Source organism: Pararge aegeria, chromosome 6 (genome assembly GCF_905163445.1).
Source record: "Pararge aegeria chromosome 6, ilParAegt1.1, whole genome shotgun sequence".
NCBI lineage: Eukaryota > Metazoa > Arthropoda > Insecta > Lepidoptera > Nymphalidae > Pararge > Pararge aegeria.
In genome coordinates, this window is record NC_053185.1 from 7773120 (window position 1) to 7801087 (window position 27968).

At 35.0% G+C, this 27968-nt stretch overlaps 1 protein-coding gene across 1 annotated transcript; it reads right to left on the minus strand.

Annotated features, from left to right (window-relative positions):
* Positions 1-2250: 2250 nt before the first annotated feature.
* Positions 2251-27508, minus strand: LOC120624575 (putative fatty acyl-CoA reductase CG5065). The gene is made up of 9 exons (XM_039891209.1): positions 27449-27508; positions 18156-18358; positions 15943-16065; positions 9557-9742; positions 8597-8792; positions 7194-7392; positions 4651-4890; positions 3582-3839; positions 2251-2877 (listed from the first exon to the last, which is right to left on the minus strand). Exons 2-9 carry the CDS (start codon positions 18345-18347, stop codon positions 2718-2720), a joined length of 1554 nt encoding a protein of 517 aa, XP_039747143.1. The 5' UTR covers positions 18348-18358; positions 27449-27508; the 3' UTR covers positions 2251-2717.
* Positions 27509-27968: the final 460 nt, after the last annotated feature.

The window sequence follows — 27968 nt, forward strand, 5'->3', positions numbered from 1 at the left end:
TTTAACGGATATATAAGAGTAAATATATATGTATGTAGGTCTAATAAATGTAGCTATTCAAAAAACGGCTTGAACTTTTGCACCCATAACTTATATTATATATTCATACCTAAACAGTCTTCTATAGATAGAAAAGCAATGATCATCTTTATCTCGTTTTTTTACTTATATTTCCTACTTCGCTACTAATGTGATACCTTAAATCTTAAAGGTACCAAACTTATTGAAAATACATTCAGCGTTTTTTTAGTATGAAAAGATAGGGACCATGCACTTTTCCTGGCTAGGACGTAGTCTGGTATTCCCAGGCTCAGAGGCGGATTTATCTATGGTGCAAGCTGATGTATACGGGTGCAGAGCCGAATGCTGCATTTCCGAGGTAACAACAAAGCTTTGCTTTATTTTGTAAGCAAAAAGCAAATGTTCTTCCCAGCATTTATTTCCTACACATAAAAAGGATTTTGTTTTAATCAAATAAGACTCATTATTAATCTCTAGGAAAAAAGGAATCAGGGCAAGGGTTCTCTGACAAGATAGGAACACAATTAAAAAACAAAACAGAAATGTCTTTATGGTAAATTATATTTATTAGGATATTTAGGATAGGCTTTATCGTTTTATTATGTTTAACAATGTAGTACGTTTTAAAATTACCAACTTACATCAATTAAAGCTTATTTAAAACTAGTAGACTAATATTTCACTCGGACACCATGGAATCACCGTGAGCATTAGCTACCTAACGAGAGACGCCACAATAGACAGTGGACGCCATTTTTTGCCATTTTTGGAAGGACAGTTGCCGATAACAACCTGAGGGCTGTAGATGCCAAGTTAATCAGTATGCTTAATACGAGGCTTGGTTACTTGCAATCGAGGAGTCATTTTGGCATTTCAAACTCTGTATCGTCATAGCAAAATGAACCTAAAGAGACTTGCATTAGAGTCGCGAATCCTGTCCCGATTTTGGTTTTACAAACATTCTGTAAATAGCCAAAGTTGAAATTGTAGGCAATTTTGAGCTTCAAACCATTAAAAAGAAAATAAGATCCATTTTTTCTTTAGTGTTCAAATATTTCTATACTTGAAAAAGACTCCTCGGTTGCGACCGACCAAATCTTGTTGGTAGGCTACAGTTTCCTAATGTACGTCCAAATTTATTATTTTCACTTCTTTTAGAATATGGACGAGCAGTTTTCGAGAGGGGCAGTACTTGAATAGCTCCATACATACTCGTACGAATTGTACTTCAGTGGATCCCGGTAACCACAAAATTGGTTGCACAATTTAGCGGACACCAGTTATAGCATCGAGATAATTATCTATGTTATTATATGTTACTCTCATATTTTTTTCTATAACGAAGGACGGGATAATGGGTACTAAGACATCATTTTCTCGAGGTGAAGTGCGACTGGTTGCAGCGACACTGGTGTCCTAGTGAGTCAGTTCTGTATCGTGATTGATTGTAATATGCGTGCCTGTAAATAACGGAATTTGATGGTTTTTTTTTAATTTATGAACACTGATGATAGATTGCCGAAACCATGTTACATGTATCTACCGAATGGTTAAAAACTTTTTTATCTTCCTGCCTTTATTCAACTATATGCGGGTTTAGCACATGTCTTCCAAAATCACCCACAGTTGTGGGTTGGCATGTCTTTTACCACAGGCTGTCTGCCGTGCGCAAACCCATTTTAAAAATAATAACTATCAATTGGTATGATTGTCAGTGATCTGTCTATTAAGGAATTTTATCCAGAGGCAAAGTTTAAACGGGACCAATACGAAATTATAATTATTCAAATAGTTACTAATTTCACGGAAATATAATATCTCACGTCGATTTCGCACAACATTCTAACCAGCCTTCAGATATTCACAGCAACACATTCACATACACTAACGTGTCTACTAATTCTACCCTCATTACAAGAAATGCAGTATTTGCAACATGGCGGATTTATGGAAAGGCGGTCGGTGATCTTTGAGCGCTACACTAATTTCTTAAAATAACTTGCACAATTCAAAATCCGAAAACAATTTTATAAAAAAAATAAAAAATTATAGGGAGTAAATTTGGCCGAATAAGACCGACTTTGAGAAACCGTTAGGGTTACAGCATTTTCGAGCAATATGTTGAATAAATTCTTATCTGGAACAAGCTCCTCTTACGGAAAACATTTGTTAGGAACAACTCGATTATGTTTTTTTAGTAAAATGAAAAATAAATTTTGGTTCCTTAACAAATTATATCGTAACTTGTGCACATTTGTTCATGCATTGCGAAACAACTAAAAAACAAAAAAAAATCGTTATTGCTAGGCCAGGTGTAATGTTATTGGGCATTTCACTACAATTTATCAGTAAGTCTTAAAAAATTAAATCGAACATATACTTTTGAGAAGGTGTATACTGTAGGTACATTAAAGGAAATCACTCTTGTCCTTGTACTTTCCTGCGATATTAATACTAAGGTAGGTAATAATGACAAAATCTGAAATTTATAAACATTATGATTACTGTAATCTAAGCGGGAGCAGAATTCGTCGGCTATTTTATTGCTTACCTGCTACGCTCATAACCTTTCATAACCTGCAAATACTTCCCCAATTACATTCATTATTTACTGTTACCGTATGTTTTATTTGCAAAGTCAATCAGTACTTATAAAAATTCTGAATATTTCAGGAAATACACTCATATTTACTTGTTCATTCGTCCCTGAATACTGCATTTCCAACAAGTGGCAAATATCTTACAAAAGGACCACCGTAAGTTAATAGATTTCTAAGAGGTTCGAACCATGTGACCATCCAGTACAACACCAATAGATATAAAAACGCTGAAACTAATAGGTCCAACACAAATAATCTGAAACAAAAACAATATAATAGTTATTACTTATTTTTGACACGAACTCTAGTACTTATGGCTCTGAAACATGGTCGCTAACTATGGGTCTCATAAGAAGGGTCAGGGTCACGCAGCGGGTGACGAAGCAAACTTTGCTTGGAGTATCTCTACGTTATCAATCAGGAATGAGGAGATCCGTATAAGACCGGAGAGCATAGCTCAGAGAATCGATGGACGTTGGGATCCCACGGTGCTAGAATGGCGACTGCGCTCCTAGACCCCCACGAGATGGACGGATGACATCAAGCGAGTCGTAGGGAGCCGCTGGACCCAAACAACAAAAGACAAGTATTTGAAACTCCATACAAAAGACCTATGTCCAGCAGTGGACATCTATTCGTTGAAATGATGATGATGGGTGACACAAATGAAAAAATAATAATTTGATTAAAAAAAGATTAAGTAAATTAAATGACGTGGAAGAGCGATTAACGGACAATTGTCTAACTTGAACATAATGCAAATTCACATATTTTAACTGTATTGCCATTGTTTAGATTTACTGTCTCGTTTGTAGACATGTTCGTCACGTCTTTGGCCTGTGTAAAAAGAGATATGTTTCCATTGCATAGGACTATCTCGAGAGCATATTTCTATTAAGAATGAGTTACTCATTAAGTTGTAAACATTTGAAAACGATTAAATAGTATTAAATTTCTCACATATTATTCTGCATTCTCGCTTTTGGTAGATTCTCTAGCTTCTCCTTCAGACAATACAATTTGCCTCCGATCATGCAGCTCTCTATATAAGGCCCGACATCGATAATCTTTAGATTCATCGGGTAAGTCGCAAAGTCCGTTGGGTTCAGTTTGGTCGCTAGAGCCTTAAAGTTGTGGGTATCAAACCACCATTCACGTGTTGTAAAATATTGTAGAACCATCAGACCTACTGAAATCCGGTTTTGTATGCGCACCATGCTGTAAAGGGATTTATTACTGAGTATCTACATAATTAACTTAATAATAAATAGCCTATAATAATAGCATATTCGTTTCTTGATAGTGCCTATTTGCGACACTGTAAATGAAATGACTTTGCTGTGTAAGCAATCCTAATTGTTTGTTTGGTCTTGATTCTTGCGGCTTTTTATTTGTAGGTAACTTTCGTATTATTTTTTTGTTCCTTAACAGAGAATGAGTTCTTGCCTCAAAAAGCATGTTACAGAAAGTTAGTGCATTGTTCCTGGATCCTTATTCCAATATAAAGATTTTGAAGATGCTAATACAATATTTGTGTTAGCATCTTCAAAAACTTGTTTAAGATAATTTTTTGTCTGAATCTTCGGAAATTTAGTAATGCCTCTTCTCTTTTGTTTTGTTTGGGGATTGACAATATTGTTCCTAGTTATTGATATTCATTGTATAGATATATTACAAATTATAAGTATGTATATATAATATTGTGTGGAAGTTTATTATATATATGTATAGTATTTACATGTATATATTTATATACCTACCCCTCGTCTTGAGCAGTGTTTTACGCCATCAGTTGCAGTTGAGATCGATATGTAGCGATAAGGCCGCCTAATTGTATACTTCGTGTAAACTAGTTTTTTAAAATAATTTTTCCTGTACTTTTATGTGGTGTACAATAAAAGTGTATTCATTCATTCATTCATTTGCAGGCTGACTGTGCTTTAAGATATTTATAGTATAAACGACCTTACTAAGTTATTTTATGATGAAATAAGTGCCACTTCGCTAAATATACTAAAACTATACTTACAATCTTTTCTGTCCAAATATAAGCATCAAGAAGTCGATGAGATACGCAGGTATGATGTGGTAGAAGAAAACGCAGAGCTCATGTATCAGTTTATTGTGTCTTATATTTCCATCAGGGTACCAAAGTGGGCCTTCGAAAGGGAATTTTCTTACTGTTGCCTTCCCTACATCTAGAACCTCCTTCCAGGTTGTATCTCTATCATCACCAGAGGTAAGATTGAAAACTGGTATTTCTGCGCGCCTGTAAGATTTTTTTTTTTATTGCATATAAAATATTTATTAAACACCTTTATATTCCCTATGTCTGCCACTTCGTCAACAACTGCTGCTGCAATACTCGAGTCTAGTAGCACCGATGTACTACTAGACTCGAGTATTTCATTAGTTTTATTGTTAGAGTTAGTCTTATTGTGCTTAAGAATGTTTGAATATTGAAATTTATAATTTTTATTTTTTTATTTGGCGCAACGGTGATTGCCTCTGTCGGGCATTGAACCCGGGGTTCAATGCCCGACAGGGGCAATTTGGGAACTTTGTATTTCTGAATTTTCTCTCGTCTGGGGTTGGCTTTGGCGGTGGATTACCTATCGACAAAGACGTGCTGCTAAGTGATAACCGGATAACCGGTAGTAATCAGTAAACAGATTCGTTTAGGGCAGCGGCGTGCATAGTCCTTGGACCCAGGGTATGCACAAGGTGTTCAGCACAAACATAAAGTAAAATTAAAATTTAGATTTTAGATAGGTATGTCGGTTTATAATCAAATTTTACGAAAGTTTTTTTTTGATTGATTTAATACTATCGTCTATCTACTGCTAATTGAATAAAAGTACATACCCTGATTTACGTCACAAAATTATGACACACCATTCGGCAGCATTTTCTAAGCACACTGATGAATTTAGGGGTATGACTACTATACTCCCTAGCAGGTTAGCCAGCTACCATCTTAGACTGCATCATCAGAATAAAAAAAAATTTAAAACAATTGAATAGGCCTGCTCGTTCAGCACTCTTGATGTCAAGCCTGTCGGTCGTGACTCTACCATCGGTTTAGAAGACAGATTATACCCGAAGAAGCCTGTAAGAAACTCAGCACTTGCTCCTTTCCAACATCGACGTTTTGCAATTTAACAGTGATTATTCCATTTTGTGTGAGATGAAAGCCGAAACGATTGCTTTCAAGCAACCTTGTGATTAACAAATTCATCACTTGTATTGTACTTAACCTCGATGTAATGAATGTATTTTAATACATTGTGTAAACTTATGCATGTAATTGATTTCATCGTTCGAATCATATGTTAATTGAGAGGGAATCACGTGTAATTTAAATCAATTATATCTACTCACAGTAGAGACAAGCGCTCTTAAGTTCACAATTGCATGATAAATAAATAACTAAATTCATCGATTAGGGGATAAGTTATTGCAATAGAACAAAAACCTCTATGGATAACTAAGGAAGAACGAATGAAACAACTCCCCTGTTTTGTTCCATTTATTTTTTGGCAGGCAATTTCGTCATCAATATAATTTTTTTGCACCGACTCGATAAAAAATCTATGATAGTGTGTAAAACTTCATCTCGTAGTGACAGAGTTCGTAAACTAGTCGCGACCAATAACTTTTTAGAGCTTTTTAGTGCGATGTGTTTGCTTAATCGATGGAAGAAAAACATCGAAAGATTTTTTTTTTATTCCACAAGTTAGCCATTGACTGCAATCTCATCTGGTAGTAAGTGATGCTGCAATCTAAAATGTTAGCGGGCTAACCTGTTAGGGAGTATGGTAGTCATACCCCTAATCGGTTTCTACGCGACATCGCACTGGAATACTAAATCGCTCAGCGGCACGTCTTCGCCGGTAGGGTGGTTACTAGCCACAAAGCCTCACACTAGACGAGACCTCACAAAAATTAAAAAATAATATAATTGCCCCTGCCGGGCATCGAACCGTGGACTTCTTTCTTAAATTCACAGCACTCTCCGTTGCGCCAGGGAGGTCGTCAAATCGTGAGTGCGTGTGAAGTCTACCGCACTTAGGCGTGGTGGACTACGGCCGTAATCTCTCATTCTGACCGGAAACCCGTGATCTGAATCGTGATGTGATGATGAGTAAACCGATCTTGATGTTGGCTATATATATTTACAGCTAACGTCCTGCAGATGGGCATATTTCTTATCCCGGCTAAGCCCCCGCCAACAGCTTGCTACCGACTGACTGATCAACCGTTTGATGGCAGTTATATTAAACCAATACCCCCTTTTTTTTTTGGTGTGTGGTGAGAAAGCTTTATTGCTACCTACGACTCATGGGCAGGACGGAGGTTATGTGGGAAGGGAAGGGGTACCGATAGGGTCCGAACTAAAAACCACCACGGCATGGCCCTCTTGTTGGCTTTGTTACCTCCTGGACGAAACTCATACCCCTATTCGATTTCTACGCGACATCGTACCGAACCCTAAATCGCTTAGTCTTTGTCGGTGGGGTGGTAACGGGCGACGACCGAAGCCAGAAAAAATATTATATTTAAGTTATTTACCTCTCAATTTTTGTATTAATATAGTAAGGGATGAGTATAATGGCGTTGATAGCGATGTCCACAGGTATGACCTCGGCATGGTAGTGACCGTAGCAGTGCATTGTACGGATGACACCTTTGCCTGCACCGATCATAAGACCTATCGGGCCGTTCAGGTTGTCAACCCAACCTGGTGTCGGCTCCTTGTGGGCTGGGGTCACTGTAATGCAATATATAAAAGCTAGAATGATCGACTATTCAACTTGGTTTTGCGTTAATAGCGTTTTCTACCTGGCAAATCTATCTGTTTGTATTGCCGCTTATCCCTAAAGCCTAGGCATAAATATTAGTTATCACTGGCATCATAGATATAACGTTTTTCTTTACAGTAATAATTGACGGATCTTAGAGATGGCCCATCGTATGTAATGTAGAAAACCATTCTCTATTAACAGAACAACACTTCGCAGCCCATGCAAGGAGCAGCAGCGTGATTACGTATCTCGCGACAGCAATAAGACAGGCGTAAATCATGCAATCACTGCTGTCAAACGTCACTTTTCCATACAGTAAATAAACAAAAGTGACGTTTGACAGCAGTGATTGCAAGATTTACACCTGCATTGCTGTCGCGAGATACGTAATCACCTTGCGGGTCTTACAAAGTTCCGCCCTCGGTCCATTAACTTGAGGCGTTGGTGCTAAACCTCGTGTGCCGGCCATAACACTGGCAACCATGTCCTTCATTCAGACCGGAACACATGCTGGTACTTTCCCAGACAAACTATTTCACAAAAAGAGTTCCTTTACAAAATTGCTAAATTTGTTGATGCCAGCTGCTACAGGCCGTTTCTGTATCTCAGTTGACATAAAATGAAGTCCACTGCGGAAAGTTGCCATTAAATAATGCCCGAACCCCTATTAAGTAATTGTCTTTGGGAACCGAGTTGAAATTAAGTCAGAAAATTAGGTTTCAGAAAGCAAAACATTGATTTAACAGGATTGCTGGACTTTTTACAGTAAATAACTTCTGGTTTCAAATGCATGGCTAGCGTGGGCATGAGACAACTATCTCCCCGGGGAAAGGATAAAAATATATCTTTTCCCACAGCTTTATCAACACTCAGAGCACTGCCGCACAAGCAGAAATAATATTCAAATAATATATCCTTAATAATGAACGGGGGTAAACTTCTCCTATTCCATGTTCCCGTCCTTCAGCAAGTGGGGAGAAGGGGATATAATTTTTGCTACCCGTGCTACCCTTGCTGAGATCGGAATGCTAGTTGTTGGATCGATAAAGTTAATAAACTATCAACCAAGCTTAAAAGTGTTGGTTTTACCGTGCATTGCCTTGGACTGCAAACATGCACGGAGTAATCATTATCTTTGTGAATCGTAGGTGTATAATGTTAATAACAAACCTATGCTCGGTCGCACAACAACTGTCGGTATATCGGCATAGCTCTCCTTCACCAACGCCTCGGCAAGCCTCTTGGAGTATGTGTAAGAATTCGGATGTAGCTGCATCAAAGAAGGAGCTAGTATGTTCAACTGCTCATCGGACAACCAATTCGATGCTCGCAATACTTCGTGAGGATTGGCAGGTGGGGCGTGTACCTATGCATAAATCAAAAAATAATAATATGGCTGATTCTCGGCCTCGTAACATGCAATGGTCAATGGGTTCAAGAACTTCTTTGTACTCATAATTCTTTTCCGTTTAACTGCAAAACATTGGGAAAAAGAACTGTATATCATTGATCCTGTCAACTATTGGGTATGTATAACGGTTTTTATCTACGTTTCTGATGCAGGTCACAAAGGTGTGTAACGGAAACGTGTGCATCTTCAAGGCAAGACTAAAACGGCTTAAAATTAGACGTCATGATTACTTTCCATTGTGTGAGATTATTATTATTCAGCGCAATCTCATGTAGAAATATTTATAAAGTTTCTACCTTTTGATAAATTTAAAAGAGTTTTGGTTTGTTGTTGGCGAATGTGGATTACAGGATTTATAAAGAACAAAACTAACAAATCAGCTGACAAAATATACTCTACCTATTCCATAGGTTGTGTAAATACGTATTCTATAAATAGTGATACGGTTATGGAGTTATATATCTTTCTTCATAGCCTCGTAAAGCGATTCGATACGGTAAGCGTTCAGCAATCAACTATAGTCGATCTACTCTGTGCTATAGCCATTTAAGATAACCATATGATTGGTGGAAAGATCTGCTATGGTATTCAAGCGCAACCTCCGCTTACTCTATAAATTTGCACGAGATTTAATAAACTTTATTAATTTTATCTGTAAAAATAGGTATCAGTACCTATATGTTTTTCTATAAATAATAAATAAAATATAGTTAGGTTACCTGTTCAGCCATTCTATCATAATCGGGATAACAGAATGCTGTAGAGAGGTGCACGAATGAAACAAGCTTCTTCATCTTCTTTGCCATTTCTAAAACACGGAGAGTTCCTTTGGTGTTCATTTCTAGCCCCTCTTTTAGTGGTGCTTCTAGACGGAGACTAGCTGCGAAATGGAATACTATCGATACCTGTAAAGTAAAATAAAACAAGGCTTAGTCGTGTTCTTGTATCTAGCAGTTAAATACCTACGTGTGTCTATATATTCATGTTATTGTTTCTTCTACTATTATTTATTTATTGTTATTTAATTAAAATGGACAACGCCCAGTTACACTAATTCAATAAATTTACTACAAAACTATTTAACTAATATTAAAAATACGAAAACGTGTTTTGTTCGTTTGTGTGCCTTTCCGTCCTTACGAAGCAACCTATTAACTTGATTTCTGACTTGGAGTAAGTTGACTTTTATTTTATAATTTCATCATCATCCCGGGAAAAAAATAGTTGCTATTTTGTAAAAAAAAACAGTAATAAACACGGATGAAGGACGTGGGCAACAGCTAATATGAAATAAAATTGATAAATAAAGTTGAGAATAAATTATAAATTTTTGAATAATTTATTTATAGAACCGTATTTTTTTAACCCATGCATGCGTAGATAGACGTTGGAGCCCCAATGAGCTGGAGTGGCAACAAAACTTGGAAAAAGCAAATTTGGTATCCTGCACTAGTTAGCCAGACGATATCAAATGAACCGACCACCGACGTACCTTCAGTATAAAGGTTCAACGTATGTCGGTGAAACCGAAAGTGCCGCTTGTTTTCTGCAGGGAACCGCTGGAAACAAGCGTTACCATACCGCGGTGGAATAGGATTTTTTTACCAAAGTCCATGTTAGATATTATAATGTTTAGTATGACACTGAATTACTAATTTTTTCACCTGTCTTATTTGTTCTGTTAAAACAAACAAGTCGTTTCCTAATATCTGAATCAAATAAGTATAAAACGTGCTTAATTGCAAGCAATATGCAATATCACACAATTTAAATCTGTGTAACATTGTTTTACTTAGTAACTACTCGCGAAATGTACTGTGACATCACATTGACACCTTATAGACAAATTATTGAGATTTATATCGCAAAACGTAGATGGTTAAGAGTTTGTTAAATTACTAGTATATTAATAGAGTCTTACCATCTTTAACATAACGACACCACAAGGAACGTTTTGTTTTAAAGGTTTAAGTAACTTTTGTAAGGTAGATTCTAAGTATTGTTTCCTTAGAATCTACGTTATAAAAGTTATGTTATTTTAACCCTGCTCAAATAAAGGAAAGAATGAATGATTGTCTTAGATAAGCTATTATAGAGTTCTCAAACATCTATGACACGTAGACCACTGCTATGATTTTGTAGTAAAATATTAAGTTCTTGCAAATTCATCACCTCATCATTTATGTTATATATTTGATTTGAATTTATATGTAATATATTTTTATGCCTGGAAGAAATCGCTATGTAGCGATAAGGCCACCAAATTGTACTCTCTTGATATGTATTTATATCTCTGTAACTACTTTTTTTCTTTGGTGTACAATAAAAGTGTATTCATTCATTTATTCATTCGCCTTTTTATTATATGTTTTGTCAATTTGTAAAGTGCTACTTACGTTATATGTAAGTAACCGGTGAGTTTAAATTTTATTAGTAGTAAAGCTTTTCGTGACAGCTCGATTGGGGAAGCCGGTACCTGTATGCCGGTCTGAATGGCGCGGTTGCCGGTGTAATAACATACATGAGGATTCAGACCTACGCCTCAGATTGATGGACACAGTGCGACACTTTGCAGGACGTGCCCCTCGCATACCCTCCTAAGTGTCACTCCGTTTATGGGTTTCCGCTTACCAACGGGTGGGCAATCTGCTTTGTCCATCAATTATTACTACAAAAAAAGTATAACCATTACACACAAATTATTTATGTATAGCCAAATTTAAGGCAAGAATTGCATAAATAACTTCGCTGTAATGGCTGAGTAACTCATGGCAGGTCAGCTTTGACCCCTGCATGTCTAGCATGGACAGGGCACATTTTTATCACCGAGAAAAGGATACAATTTGACCTTCTCAACAGCTTTTTGAACACTCCGAGCATTGGCGCACGGCTGGAAATAATATCCAAATAATATAAGTACGTGTAATATTAAACAGGGGCTTCTCATATTCCCTGTTGCCCTGCTTTGGCAGGTTAGGTTAATTTTATCCCTTATCGGGGGATATAATTGGGGGATATAATTTTTATCTCGTGTCTATGCCACGATATAGAAAGGCTTTTTGTATCACCGGTGTACCTATATTCAATGCTATCAGAGATTTGAAAGATGATGTTACAAAATCCGGCTGCTGAAAGAATGCGCTTGTGACGTCTGTCATTGGCCTCCACGACATAATTCATTAGTACTGTCTCGATCTTATCTTAAAAATCTCGATCTAGAACGCATTGTTTTCGCGGTTGTACTATAGTGATTTGGTAGTTATGGTAGGAAATTATAGAATTCGTCTAAAAGTGACGACAGAGTTACCTCCTCCTGGGCACTAGTTACCGTCGGTAACTTAACGACAGGTTTAAACGTTGTGATATTGCAAATTGTTTGCATTGTACACCGCATATGTATAAATTAAACTTATTTGATCTTAACAAGACTACGACAAATCGTAAAATTAATAAAAATAAGGTTATCCAAATAATTTACAGAAGTTAAGTGGTATAACGCAATTAGGTATTGCATCAACGCGATTTCTCTTTGCTCTTGCTGAGAGCACGGTATCTATGTGAAATGTGAATTATATGGTTTAGCTCCGCCATTGGCCAGCAACTACTTTCACTCGGTTTACCTTACGTTACTACTACCAGAAGCCTTCGCATTCAACAGCAAAAATTCCTTACTTTTCTTATTTATTTATTTATCATCAACCGTACTAGTCCAATATCCCAAAACCCAGGCACGGATATCTTCTCAGAATGGGAAGGATTTATTCTGTAGTCCACCACGCAGGCAAAGTACTTCTCGCGCTCTTGAATATTTATGGTACGTTAGAGTATCTATTAGTATAATTCTTTTTTATATTTATCAATAGCTTTGTTGTATTTGTGTAGTCTGGTTTACGTATTTATTTTAAACAGTGTACCCCAACTTTTAGTTTTTCTTTTTAGTTCTAACCTAACGTTGCCTGGCAGAGATCGCTACTTAGCCTAGACCGCCTTTTGTATCCTACTACATTCTTTAAGTGTTATTCTTTTTTTTTTCGTTTTTCTGAATGATGTGGTGTACATATAAGTATAAATAAATGGTTAGGCATGCAGATATCCCCCTCTTCACAGTTGAAGCAAGTGATATTTAATTGCTAATTATACTCTTTAGCGAAGCCTTAGCAACTAGGTTTCGTATACAGGTTTATAAATCTAACGCGTAAAACAAACTATAGTGCCATTTCTTTATCAGCTATAGCTATAGCAGCATCAAAGTCAAAGTCAAAGTCAAATATATCTTTATTCTAATAGGCACATAGATGGCACTTTTGATGCGATATTATATACAAAATGTGTACATACATCCTCTGTGTTACTACTACCATCTACTGCGGTCACCAACACCAACTAGTCTGACCAGAGTGATGATTATAGGCAAACCCTCCCGTTTGTTGAGGCCTTTAGTGGACTTAATATAAAAGGCTATTGATGATATATTTCTATAAAAAGCAGAAGAATGCACTCCCCGATGACACTCGACGCTCTAAATCCCTTGCGATTTTTAAAAGTCGTGTAAGGAGGCACTATTTGTCACTATAAACATGTTAATATTATATGTTTATGTGTATGTATTTATGCATATAAATATATATATTATTACATTTATTATTTTATTTAATTATTTATGGAATTTTTTTTATAGCATTGCGATTTCTCGTCTCCCATTGCCTTATTCCATTGCAGTGATAAGGCCGCCTTTTGCATATAATTTTTGTTAAGGTAAGTGTTCCTGTGTGTGTTTCCTTTATTATGCAATAAAGGTGTTTAAATAAATAAAAAATAAAATAAGAGTTTTTTCGTTGAACGCGGTAATATCTGGAATCCTTGTAATTCTGAAAGGCCTAAAGCTTTACCATTGTGAGAGGAGACCCGGGCCATGTAGATGGCAGCTAAGACAGACACATTGATGATGTCGATGAAATTCTGGAACTAATAGTATTAGTTCCAGAATTTTAAAATAATTTTTTTTCTTCTTTATAATCTTGGTCTATATAATAAAATATAAGTCACATTTCGTTACCTTAGTACTGCGAATTGCAGCGAAAGTACAGGCGCAAATAAGCCCAGTCTACGGCCAGTCAGTGAATCCAATTTGCAGCGCAGTCAGAATCGGCTAACCGAGTCTGCCACAAACTATTTGCAAATAGGTGGTCCTAATTATTATTCGTGCGAACTTAAAACATGTGGTCTAGCACACATACCTTGTTGCAAACGCCCATAGTTTTATTTTTCTTTTAAGATAGAAGAACATCTTTTAGGGGTAAAATTTGTGGGTAATCTGTGAGATTTGCAAAGGCAACATCCCCTGAGGATGATGTGACAATGTATCATGTATGATGTGACATCAGGTGGTAGAGTCACTACAAATAGACAGCCTTGCCTGATCAAAAGTGCAGCACTTGAAATAAATGATTTCTGAATTTTGTACTATTTTTAAAATATAAAAAAATCCATGCTAAAATTATTGCATGCAGTGCATTGTGTCCAAAAACAATGAAAACGCCTCGCGCACTTGCCACTTCAAAACCTCGGAATGGTGCTAGCTCACAAACTTATTCAAGTTTCCCCAGTTTTCCTTCATTTTTAGAGGTTAAATAATTACTATAAACTGCTAAATGGAATGAAGTGACAAACCGCCTGTTCGAGAAACACTACTAAAGTGGAATGGTTTTTGATGCTTCAACATCAGTCGTGTACGTTTCTGTTCTTAATTATGTGCTTGTCCCGTATATAATATTGGAACTACGAGTATATTATTATAGGCTGAGCGACAATAAGAAGGAGAAGAAACAATTTATTGCACGTATAACATACAGGAAAAGAAACAGTAAGGAGTATCCAGTACACAATGTAGACATGCAAAGGCGGCCTTATTGCTGCAAGCAATCTCTTACAGGCAACCTTTGTAGACAGGACTTAAAGCAAGAGAACTTATAGTGAATGGACCTAAGAATGTACTGTATGTCTAAGCGGTAAGCGCGCATAGACTATAGTGTGCTATCTTAGGAAATTAAGCTCAATGTATCTCTATGCAAATATAGTAGAGTCTATTTTGTATTTACACATATCTCCTACGCTTATGAAAATCTATTAGGTGTATTATTATTAACGATTTTAATAACAGGAAAAACGTCTCATTGTTTTACGTAAGAAGGCCGTACGAAGTCTTGAAAAAGGTACATGTGTGTACATTGACATTAAATTTTTAAATATTAATTGTTATTATTCGTATACAAACAAATAAAATTTTAGTGTCTGTCTGTAGTGTCGAAATAACTGACTCTTTACTAAGAGTCTTGAGTCTTAAATTTTTGCAACGACTGTTTTATGCTACTGAAAAATGGGTAAACCAATTTTTACACGGACAAAGATACGTTTAGTATTTGAATATTCGGCTAACAGACTTACAACTAGATGTTAAGAAATAGCTGGCTAGAGACGTTAAAAGTTTTTTGTTTACTCTAAGGTCAATGTTTCTGTTACTTATTATTATTTAAAAAATATATATTAGCTTGTACATATTTTTTTCTTTGCTCATGAATTTAAAATAAGACAACATAAGTAACAAAACTAACGTCATTACTATTTTTTTAAATGTACAGTAAAAGTTAGCTACTTAAAGATATGAAGATGTACTCGTATGTCTAAAATGTGTGACTGTTTAGATTCAGAAAACAAACGCGGCGAAAGCACTTTGTTATTTTATAAGATGAATTTAAGAGTTTTATGAGGGAGCAAATCCTACACTTAACTTTTACCAATAGCACTGTGATTGCGATATTCTTGCAAAACTCAATCATTTCGTGATAATCACGTTTTGCTAATAGTTAGCAAGATTTTACGAAAGAGTTCTAAGTGTAAAAATGCTTGTAACCGAAGTAAGTATCTGGTTTTGTATAAATTAAGTTAGCCTTTTTCGTAGTTACGTATGTAACTCTCCATCCTTTTAATTACCTCTATGCTAAAAATCTAGTCGATTCGTTGTTTTGTTACGACGTGAATGAAGGACGATTTTTCTTGCATTAATAAGCATTTCCTGTAAAGGAAGGAAGTTAGTATTATTGCTTACCTCTTCATAAATTTCTTCTAGCTGAGCCTTTTCAATGCCAAGTTCGTCGTATAATATATCACCCGTGACTGGTACAAGCTTCTTCATTGCATGCGGTTTCTCTTCTCTTATACGTGAGAACAACTGTAACAATCATAATCCTAATGAATGAATGAATGAATACACTTTAATTATACACCACATAAACATATAGAAAAATTGTAAATTAATATTTTAGGAAAAGTTAAATTTGGCGGCCTTTTCGCTACATAGCGATCTCTTCCAGGCTACCGATGGCGTAAAACACAGCTCAAGAGATGAAGGTGGTCCATATAAAGTTTATATATACATAAATAAATAAATATATATACTTCAGTCTACAGAACATTACGAAGAACTTTCAGGGTGCCGGTTTCCTGTCGACGTTTTTCTACACCGTTGAAGCAATTTATATTTCTTATAACTAAATACATATAAATTGGTTATTATAGCATAGCATATAGACTATATCTTATATAAAGACCATCGCTAACCACCGGGTTAGGTGTCTATCATCATCTTGTTCCTTGCTTATGTCGGGCGGAATTTATGCCCGTTTTCACTAAACCTAGGCATCGCATAAATCGAATGCCTTTTACTTGTATATAGGCGATGTGTATATAACGTTTAACCAACTCTTAGGTGATAAGTATTGGTGAACGTTCGAAGTATGTCTAGGAATCGCCTTAGATTAGGCGTTAATTATTTAGGCATTGCCTTGATCGTCGTCAGTGAAAACGGGTTTATTTAATCATTGTTAGGTTATTCTTTAAGGAAATACTTAGTGCTAACTCTGAGAACTTGGTTCAGAATTTTTCCATGTACACTTAAATCGACGACTATAAAGCTTATAAGAACAACCAGTGCTTTTATACACGCAAGTTCTATTAATTAGTTTATAATAACAGCAAAAAACAACCTCGTTATTTGCTAACAGGTAGGTATAAAATAATAGTGCAAAAATATAAAACAGTTTGTAACTTTAGAAGTGTAATCTCAGTAACGACTCTAAAGATTTGAAAACTTCTGACCTTAGATAGTGAGTTTACTATACGATCGATGAATAACTTCACGACAAGCTTGCTTGGAAGCAGGCCACTCTAATCTCATGTCTCACAAACAGAAAAATTCTGAAGATTGTTAAACTATAAAATTATGTTGGAAAGAGCAATCTGCTGAGTTTCTTGCCGGCTTTACTCAGTGGAATCTGCCTTCCGAACCGGTGGTAGAGTATCTACAAACGGACTGAATTGACCTTTCAAAAGTGCTTATAAATTAGGCCTACTTGAAATAAATGAATTTTGAATTTTTAAGATTTTTAATTTTTATTTTACTCTGAAATCTAATAAAGAAACGGGTGGTTCTTCGTCGAACATGGTGTCCGTTTGTTTTGGTAACATCGAAGACAACCAGAGAGTAATACAAATACAGTTAAGTAAATTTTTCAATGCACACAAGTAGGTATTTCTCTGTCGGTGGTGCATTCAAGTGTGCGTTTCTTACACCAAAGCAGAATTTCGAAATGAATCCGCCACTATCATCGATTGTTTTATAGCCGGAAATTGCGGATGTTTGGTAAATATAAGAATCGAGGTCGGTTTCCACATGTCTTCCATTCTTGAAATGCGTTATAATATAGACCTACCTACAGGCAGTTTCTACAAGTACCTGAGTCTTTATTTGGGTAGTAAAGGCGGTTATAATCTAATTTAATAAAATATTTGTCTTCTGCCTTTATTCTAGCCGTGCAGTTGATGCGTTTTTTAATAAATAAAGAATTTGAAAATAATAATGAAGGATGCATAAGGAAATTTCATAAGGAATCAACCTGTAAAAATATTAAATCAAAAGAAGCATATTTATTTTTCCATACAAACGAATTCAAAACATTTTAAGTGTTCACTTATGACAGCCCTAATGAATATAAAAAGCCGACACGCGCATAGTACCTACGCTACGAGACGCCTACCTAATAAAGTGACAGGAGTCAAATAATTTTAATTTTGCATGCGATTTAAGGGCTGTATCAGATTTCTTTTAGTAAAAACTATACTATAGTTGTTTACTCAAAAACGATTAGGTTTTCGCTTTTACAGATAAGTCTTAGATACAGTAAAAAATGTGCTTGTAAAGCCTGTGAAGTAACACATTAACACGTTGTATCCCTGCAGATATCGTTTTTAATATATACCTACAGGCAGTTTCCACATGTCCTCGATTCTTGATTCGGGTGTCTTCCCACGCTTGCTGCGGACTAGAGCGTACACGCATCCTATATCAGGCACGCTGTACAGAAGCTTCTCGATCAGCACCTTGCCCATGAGACCAGAAGCGCCGGTCACGAGGACCTTTCTGCCTCTGTACCACTCATTCACTTCAGACGCCATCTTGCATGTATCTGCATTTAAACAAAAATAAATAATTAAAAATGTATGACGATGAAATTATTTAATGTAGGTACGTAGCCCGAAATTAATTTAACCCAAAATTTTTAGATAGAATATCAGTTAGGTATACCTAAATTAAATAATTAATTAATTCTCTTTATATTAAACCGATACCCCCCAAACGGTTTCTACGCAAAATCGTACCGGAACGCCTAATCGCTTAGCGGCACGTCTTTGTCAATAGGGTGGTAACTAGCCAAAGTCAAAGCCTCCAATCAAACCAGATCAGAGAAAATTCAGAAATTATAATATCCCTACCTCTTTTCTATGTTTTTTCCTTTTACCCCATTGGTCCATTGGTGGCCTTATCGCTACATAGCGATTTCTTCCAGGCAGGAAGAAATCGCTATGTACCGATAAGGCCACCAAATTGTATTTATATCTCTGTAACTACTTTTTTTCTTTGGTGTACAATAAAAGTGTATTCATTTATTCATTCATCCAAAATTGCCGCTGTTGGGGATCGAACCCGGGACTTTACATTATTAGAAAATTATAATAGAAACACCCATTGATTTAATATACATAGCTCACTGTTAAAACCACTCATGACATTATTAAGTACCTCAAAGTATCTTTTGTTAATATTGTTAAGTAGACAAGAGTAAAAACCAGAGAAGTATAAACTAAACCATAAAATAAACTGCAATTAACGTAAGCATCGCAGAAATGTAAAATTTTAATTTGGCACACAAATATTTCGCATTAATGTTGTTGGCTAAAAAACCCCGATGCAGATCAACTAGTGCGTAACATTCACATGCATATGAAATTTTTTAAATTATTTAAAGCCGCTTTAATCAAGTTGGTAATTAAATAGCAGGTTAAATTTCGTGAAGATCTGGTCAATATTATGACCAGATCTTCACGAAATTTTATTAATGTTGGTAGAGGAATTAATTCGTATTCGAATAAATAATTCTACAATGAAGGGTATTTATATAGCAGCAAAAACCTTCTTTCATATCGGACAATTAAGTAAGAAGTTATCGCGAGTTAAAAAATAATTAAGGACTAAGTACACCTAAACAAAACATTTCATTTAAAAAACTTCACCCGAATTTTATACAGGAGTAAACAACTAAAAAATATCTGTAAAAATACACCTATATTAAATTATCTTTACAAAATTCGAATTTTATTTTATCCTACTATTTATTATCTGCCTATTTGAGTCACCTCAGAGTACGATGTTTTAACCTAAACTAACGGTTACTATTCGTTGTAATGATAAAAGCTGAAAGCGAAGTAGGATTAAATTCTCCTTCAAACCTCCAAAGTTGGTATATCTACTGACCCCAGTTATCATTACTTACCCAGAACGATCTATTATTTTATGTCGCTACCGCTGTCAGATATCACTCAAATGAACTGTTCCTACGGGATACTTTAAAAACGAAAACAAACGCGAACGAAGTCGTGGGCAGTATATAATGACGGCCGATTGGCGCAGTTTGCAGCAACCCTGCTTTCTGAGTCCAAGGCCGTGGGTTCGATTCCCACTACTGGAAAATGTTTGTGGGATGAGCATGAATGTTTTTCAGTGTCTGGGTGTTTATAGGTATGTGTGTGTATTGCTATTTATTTATGTATATTATTCATAAAAATATTCATCAGTCAACTTAGTACCCATAACACAAACTACGCTTACTTTGGGGCTAGGTGGCGATGTGTGAATCGTCGAAAAAAAAATAGCTAGTAAATAATATAAACAATACGCAGTACTGAACATCGAAAGTATTTTATTTAAAGACATTTTTAAGTGCGAACCTATCCTCAATTGGTTTGAGACTGGTACATCAATCCTACATGATAAGTATTAATAAATAAAAGTTCAATGCACTAGGATCCGCTTATTGCGTATAGGTTCATTTCAAGTACCTAACTAGTGTACCTACTGCTGGTAACAAGATTTCGTAACAAGTGATGCAAGTCGTCGATCTTCAGTGAAATTACGTTTTACGCGATCGTTGAAGTTGTATATAGGTAGTAATGTAACATTATCGTTTAACACGAACTGTGTATTCACGCAGTTAATATATTTATCTAATCCTTGAAATGATTTATTGAAAAAAAATATTTTTATTTAAAATCATAAAATTGTTCAATTTTTTTTTATTTAAGAGGAATTTAAAGAACTAAATTCTAGAATCTTAGCGATAAATCGAGCAGCACTTAATAGTAGGAACTGCTGAAATTCAAAGAATATTTCAACATTTACACTAATTAACTCGGTTTACTTGCAGTTTCACATGATTCTTGCTGAAAATAATTAGGTGATATTTCTTGGTACATCATATTTTTGTCGGCTAGTTTCATCATGCGACATCGCCTATTATTATGCCTATTACGACATGCATGTTACTCAAACTTCAAATCTAGCGAAATAAATCTAAGCTAATCTCTGATTTAATTTCAAACCTATAGAATTGGTGACCCAACGTTAACACATAAGTTGTACCGTATAAGAAGGTTGAAGAAAAGTGGTTTTTGATCATCGTCTAGGGGAATTACGAAATCAGAACGATTTCTGTCATAGCTTACTTTTGGGTTCGTGGATTACGCAAAATCGTTGCGTTTATAATTATATATCTTTTGACACATTTTGATCATATCGACAGTAGAAAGGCAAAATATTATTACGTAAATTAAAAATTTTGCCTTACGACAAACTTTAACTTTTTCAAGGTAGCAAAACAAAAAAGTTTGCGTAAAAAGGTACTTCTTTGACATTCTGTACAAAAAGTGTATGGTTCAAAGGACTTTTCTTCGTACAACGAGTACTTTTAATAGACAGAATTTTAGAGACAAAAAATTGTACGTGCCGTCTCTAACTAAGTAAATTAAAAAAACTTGCCAAGACCGAGTGCGAATCGTACCGTTCCGTTCTTTGAAAAAAAACGTATAATTAATATGGGTACATAATTATCTCTTTTATTTCGGAGAACATAACTAAGTAACCTAGCAGAGATCGCTTTTTAGCGATAAGGCTGCCAATTGTACAAATAATGTTAATGTGTTATTTTATGTCGTCGTTGATTGTTGTATATTTTTCTTGGTGTGCAATAAAGTATACTATCTTTCTTTCTTAGTTTGTTTGTAATAGATTGTTGCTGACTTAAAGCCTACTTAATTTATGTCTATACTAGCTGTCGCTCGAGACTTCGTCGACGATTGTAAATTATGAACTTCAGTACTGAACGCTAGATGGCACTGAATAAGTAAGTTTTTTTTGTTATGTAAATGTTAATGATAGTTTTTTTGAATAAAAAGTATACTATATTACTTTTAATACCCCCAAGAATATATGTACAAAGTTTCATGACGATCGGTTAAGTAGTTTTTGCGTGAAAGCGTAACAAACATCCATTCACATTTATAATATTAGTAACGATATTCAGATGCAATTATATAAAGTCTAAGTAATTCAGAATTATTCACTTCGCTATCATAAGGAGAAGGTATATTATTTTAATTCATCTGCCAAAAAAGCCCTTCCATTTTATGATATCCTACTTTATTTTATTATGTCTCTAGGTAAGGTACTTATTTTAAAAGGAGAATACTCAGTCTATTTAAAAAAAGTGTGACCCCTTTAGAAAAGCTATTTATCGCTGTTAAGTGTTAACTGTAACCATTTTATAAAAGTTTTATATTCAATATATAAATATAGAAGAGTTAAATATGTATATTTATGTGTTTTCCTTTAGGCGTAGTATCAATATTTTCATCCACTTTCTCTAATATACCAGTTTTTAAATTAAATTACCACTTTCATTAATAACCATGAGAGCTGGTTGAACTGAACATAGGTAACAAATAGGCACATTTGCACATATTATCATCACCATCAATCATATCAACCCATTACCGGCCCTCTACAGGGCCCTTCTCATCTCTCACAACGAGAAGGGTTAAGGCCGTAGTCCACCACGCTAGTGATATTTAAATTACTTAAAACGCACGTAACTTAGAAATGTACGAGGTGCGTGCTGGGTATCGAACTCGGCCAGCCGAAAGTGAAGTAAAATTCTTACCCACTGGGCTTTGCAAATATAATATAATTGAAGCTACGGTAATAATAAATAATAATAAATATACTACGACAATACACACATCGCCATCTAGACCCAAAGTAAGCGTAGCTTGTGTTATGGGTACTAAGATGCCTGATGAATATTTTTATGAATTAAATAGATAAATACATAGAATATACATATAAACACCCAGACACTGAAAAACATTTATGCTCGTAACACAAACATTTTCCAGTAGAGGGAATCGAACCCACGGCCTTGGGCTCAGACAGCAGGGTCGCTGCTAACTGCGCCAATACGCCGTCAATACGGTCCATTGCATTGGTGGATGTTTCCGTAAATCAGTCAGCGTAGTCTGTAACTCATAAACTTAATAACTATAGACTTGCTATCCAACTGTTGTGTACTGACTACTGGTAGGGTTGTGATTGCAACTTAAATAATAATAAAAAAAATTGTTTTTAAAACGAATATCATTAATCTATTATACCCTGTCACATAAACTCTGTGTGGTTTGAGATGAGGTGAGTGACCTAGTAGTCAATAAAAAATAAAAAATAACTCTTTGTGAAAGTTGTGTAATATACGGATTGTCATTGGTAGATATCAATTAAAAAAAAAAAACAAAGAACTTCAGTTACCATTACAATATAAAGTATACCGCTACCTACTAACAGTGACCCAGTTATTACGCAAAGCTTGTTGTTACTGTTACGGACTCATGGACAAAGAGTAACAAGAATGTCTTACATTATGTATAGTCAGTCTATAGTAAGATGATTCAACAGAAAACCTACATATTAAACCAACCTACATATAACATTTGAAATAGTAGTAGAGTTTTTTGTGACAGGGCTCGTCCGAAGAAGTACTATCCATGCTTATTTCTTCCACTAAGCAGCATTTTTGCAATGCTGTGTTCTGGTCTGAAGGGCGTGGTTGCCGGTGTAATTACAGGCACATGAGTCTTAACACCTACGTCTCAAATTGATGGACACAAGACGGCGTGTTGCAGGACGTGCTCCTTGCATGCCCTGTGAAGTGCTACTGCTGCTACTGTGCTGTAGTCGATGGTTATTCACTTACCATCAGATTGGCTATCGGCTTGGTCCGTCAATTATTATAAAAAAAACAGACTTAGCTAAAAAATAAGTACCTAATTATAGTATACTAGGTGTTGCTCGCGACTTCGTCTGCGTTTGACTTTGTTTTGTGATGTCGCAATAAATTTAGTTGTAGATCTAAATAAAATTAAAGTATCCAGTATCCCTAAGCCTTAAATGAGGGGTTTGCTGATGTGCGCTGAGGAGTTCTGTCCCCTATCTCCTACCACAGTTTGGGCAAAATTAAACACATATTATAACCTCTATAGTACAAAAATAATTATTTAAATCGGTTATAACTTGTCGGAGTTATGGTGTAAAATCGTCAAACACTCATCCTCTCTCCCAAAGGAACCGAGCTTAATGTCGGGATAAAAAGTATTCTATATTATTATTTCCAACACTTCCAAGAATATGTGTACAAAGTTTCACGAGGATCGGTTAAGCAGTTTTTGCGTGAAAGCGTAACAAACAAACTTACATTGACATTTATAATATTAGTAGGGATGTATATATCAAGCTTGAATACTATGTGCTACAACTATCTTTCAATCGCGATTCATTTTGTTACACCTACAAAGTTAAAACTTTGATAGGAAATGTGGGTGTACCCCAATAAACTGAATACGTCTGCGTAAACCGTTCAAGTGTACAGGCGTGATGTTATGTTGTGTGATTGCGTAAACAATGCATGTTTATGCGAGAGCAGCAATCGCAGTTGCTTTGCTGTAACTTTTTGAAGAGTTCCGTTTTCTGTGCCCGGAACTCTTTGACAGATCTATACGAAATTTAAATGGGACTAATTCGAAATATCGAACGAAAAGAGGAATTTTGCAAATTCGTTTACAAATGTAAAAAAATAAGAATGTAAAGTTATGTTCGAATGACGAACATACATAAAAAAATAGCCGATTTGATACCCTCTTCCTTTTAGGAAGGTAGTCGGTTAAATATAGGTCTACGATTCTTATCATAGGCACTATGCTTCATTTTTTTTTTGTAAATATTTTCAGAAACAAATACAAATTGGAACTTAAAGGACATGAATTGGAAGTCAAGCCTGTACCTGTAACAACGTTAGCAAACCTACGTTATGGAAGTAGACGATAAACCGTATACTTTCAAACTTCAAACAGATTGAAATATGGTATCCGTTAAAAATCCCTTCTGGATTCATCATTCATCATCATCATCAGCCAAAATGCATCCACTGTTGGTCATAGGCCTCTTTTATGCAGCGCCAACTTTTTCTACTCATGGGAGTACAAGGGTATGGGAAGTGGCGTGCATAGAGGGTATACATATGATAGTTATAGTCCAGTACCAGTTATAAAAACTTAAGGGTAGACTTTTTATAACTATTATAATGCCTATCCCTGAGTTTTTTATAACTCATACTGGAGATTTTTTTCATTTTATATAATCTTGCCCGCTTTGTGCATACTTTGAGCATACCCTTTTTGCACGGCACTGGGCATGGGCCCTTCGGCATCCAATGGATGCTAGCTGCTTTCCGGAAGTCGTCTAACTACCTAAACGGGGAGCGCCCTAAACTTCGCTTGGTGATCCAATCTTATGATTCTAAAGTTATTGGTTGTACCGTATACGTCGAACGTAGGTATGTACCAGTGGCCTACCTGGCTCTATAATCACATCAGCTTCATCACGTTACTGTGTTATTAACAGTAACCTTTCGCTCATAAGCCCAATGCACGGAAAAAAAAAGTTTTATTGAAATTGTACATCATAATATTTCATTGTCATCGAGATTATACACGAACACTTTATTAACTTGGCAATTCTAATAACGGAAACTGTAACTTTGAATTTCATAAGTTAAATAAAAGCTTGTAAAAATAAAAAGACCAAAAATAACTTAAATTATATTACCTATATACCACAAACACCGCACTAAAGTCAACGAGTAAACGAACTTGGCATATCATCGATAGAAATAATATCACACAATATACGTTATTATGCCATTGAAGTAGGAAATCATCTGATCGATTCAAAGTTGCAATTACGACACAGTAAAGATCCCAATAAGATAGGAAATAGTATAAGAACTATTTTGTTATATTCTGTGATAGTAACTACTAAATACCCAACATAAAATAAAACTAAAGAAATTACTATTGACAATAAAAGCAAAATAATAATAAAACCACTTGAGCATAAAAAGAATATTAATAACGTTTATACGTTTAACGTAACCCTAAAACAACATTATTAATAAATAAAAAAAAAGGTTCCCTTAGTTAAAGATTGCCAATTTGTAATCATTGAAATAACATTAGCGAAACTTGAAATAAACTTAAGTATTTAGTTTTTGGGCACTACATAACTTTGACACTACTCATTCGCATATTATATATTTTAAGGAAAAAATCGAGCAAATCTCGGGCGATCATAATAAATAAGTTTTACCAGAAGAAAGACGATAATATATACTCTTAGATACTTCGAGTTGATTAATATTATAGGTTAAAGGAAGGAAAAACTTTTATTAAGTTGAAGTCATACTTACTAAGTACTTAGATATAGTTTTTGCAACAATTGAACGTAATTATATAATGTTTCAAGGGCTTTTGCCCATGGCTAAATGGCTTAATAGCTTTTGTTTTTCGGGAGGTTTAGAATTACTCACCAATTCAAAATGGTTTCTAGAATAAAGAGATTAATAATGTATTTATTCAGTAGCTAACAAACAAAACAATCTTTAAATTAAATTAAATCTATCCGTTTTCTGGTATAATCCTCCCTGAAAAAGAGACAGATCAACAAAACTGACCGCATTTAAAATATTGTGGTGGTGATAGTATGATATAAGTAATAATGTTTAATTTCAAATTAATATCTCAAATCAAATCAAATAAATAAATTATCAAATTATATTAGGCAAATCTCTGTATTATATTCCATACTTGTACCTGATAAAAATATGCAATTATCTACGACTAGAATGAAACAAACATATACTTATTAAATTCTTATGTTTAACATGCGAAAATAAAACTATATCGGGACACTATTGTTTAATTTTATAAACGTTTGCTTTTATGATTCACATTTTACAATGGTTATGTTTAACATTTATTAAAATTATTATGATTTTAATTTTAAAACTCTTATGTTAGTAAATTTGTAATATTGTATCTATGCGTAACATAGGACATTCTTACAAATGGATAAAATTAAATCAATGATTTTTTTTTAGTTTAATTTTAATAAATAAGGTAAATAAAATATTTTTAATCCTATTTGAAAATTGAACCAATTTAATTTATGAGTTTATTGTATGTAATACAATATATAATGTACAATGCCAATATAGTAATCGACATATTATTTAACATACCTATATTACATTCCATAATGTTTTCTGTTTAGAACACCATGCTTATGCCTGAACACGAATTATAATTTCTCCAAAACTGAACTTATTTCATTCCTTTTGGTATTTTCTTTCTGCTGATTCGTTTCGTCTGAGATGTTAATTCGTCAATTTAGTATAGAGTTGTCAAATTACGACATTTGGTTGTACAAAAAAATACCAGTTTTACCTATACTGTAATGTTAATTTACAAGAAAATGTACATTGTAGGTGCTTACTTGGTTTTACACCTAACTTAAAGTAATAAAACCTAAGTTTATAGGTTATCCATCCTTTTCACACAGTTCTCTAGAGAAAAAGACGGTACTAGTTTAAGACACTTGTCACTTTAACGTAGTATTAGGATTTGTTTCCAAACTCAATTAGCGTCATATGGAAAACTGTCATTTTCCACTTGAAAATATTATGGAGCGTGAGATAAAATTAACAGAAGAAAATTTACTTATAGTACACTTGAACTTAAGTTAAGAAAGAAAAGTTAAGTACAATCATAAAATCGCTTACCGAGTCACGGTTTTCGCAACACCGGTAGGCTTGCACGGTACTTGCGCTGCGCGTGCGCCGAACGACTGCTACGTTATTGTATAACGCCCGGCCAACCGTCTCGTCTAACTTGGGTAGGGACGTTGCGTGTTACTACTTAGCGAATCGAGTTCGTATAAATTGTTAATTGTGAACATTGAAAGGATTATGTAAACAAGTACATAAGTGATTAAAAGAGTAAAAAAAAAAATTTAACATTTGGAAATGACGCCATACACGACGACCTCTCTGGCGCAGTGGTGGGCGCCTTGGTCATATAAATGGGAGCTCCCAGGTTGAATCGGCTGCCCACATAATTTGGGAATTATTAATTACAGATTCTTTCTAGTCTGATCTTGTGGCTTTGGCCGTGGCTAGTTTCTATTTTGAAGATAACATTGAGAACCAGAAACTTTACTAAAGCTACGAATACCCGGCTCTTACATACTCTTATTTTTCCCATATCTTTCGAGACGCGGAGACGTGGTTTCTGCTGGCGAAA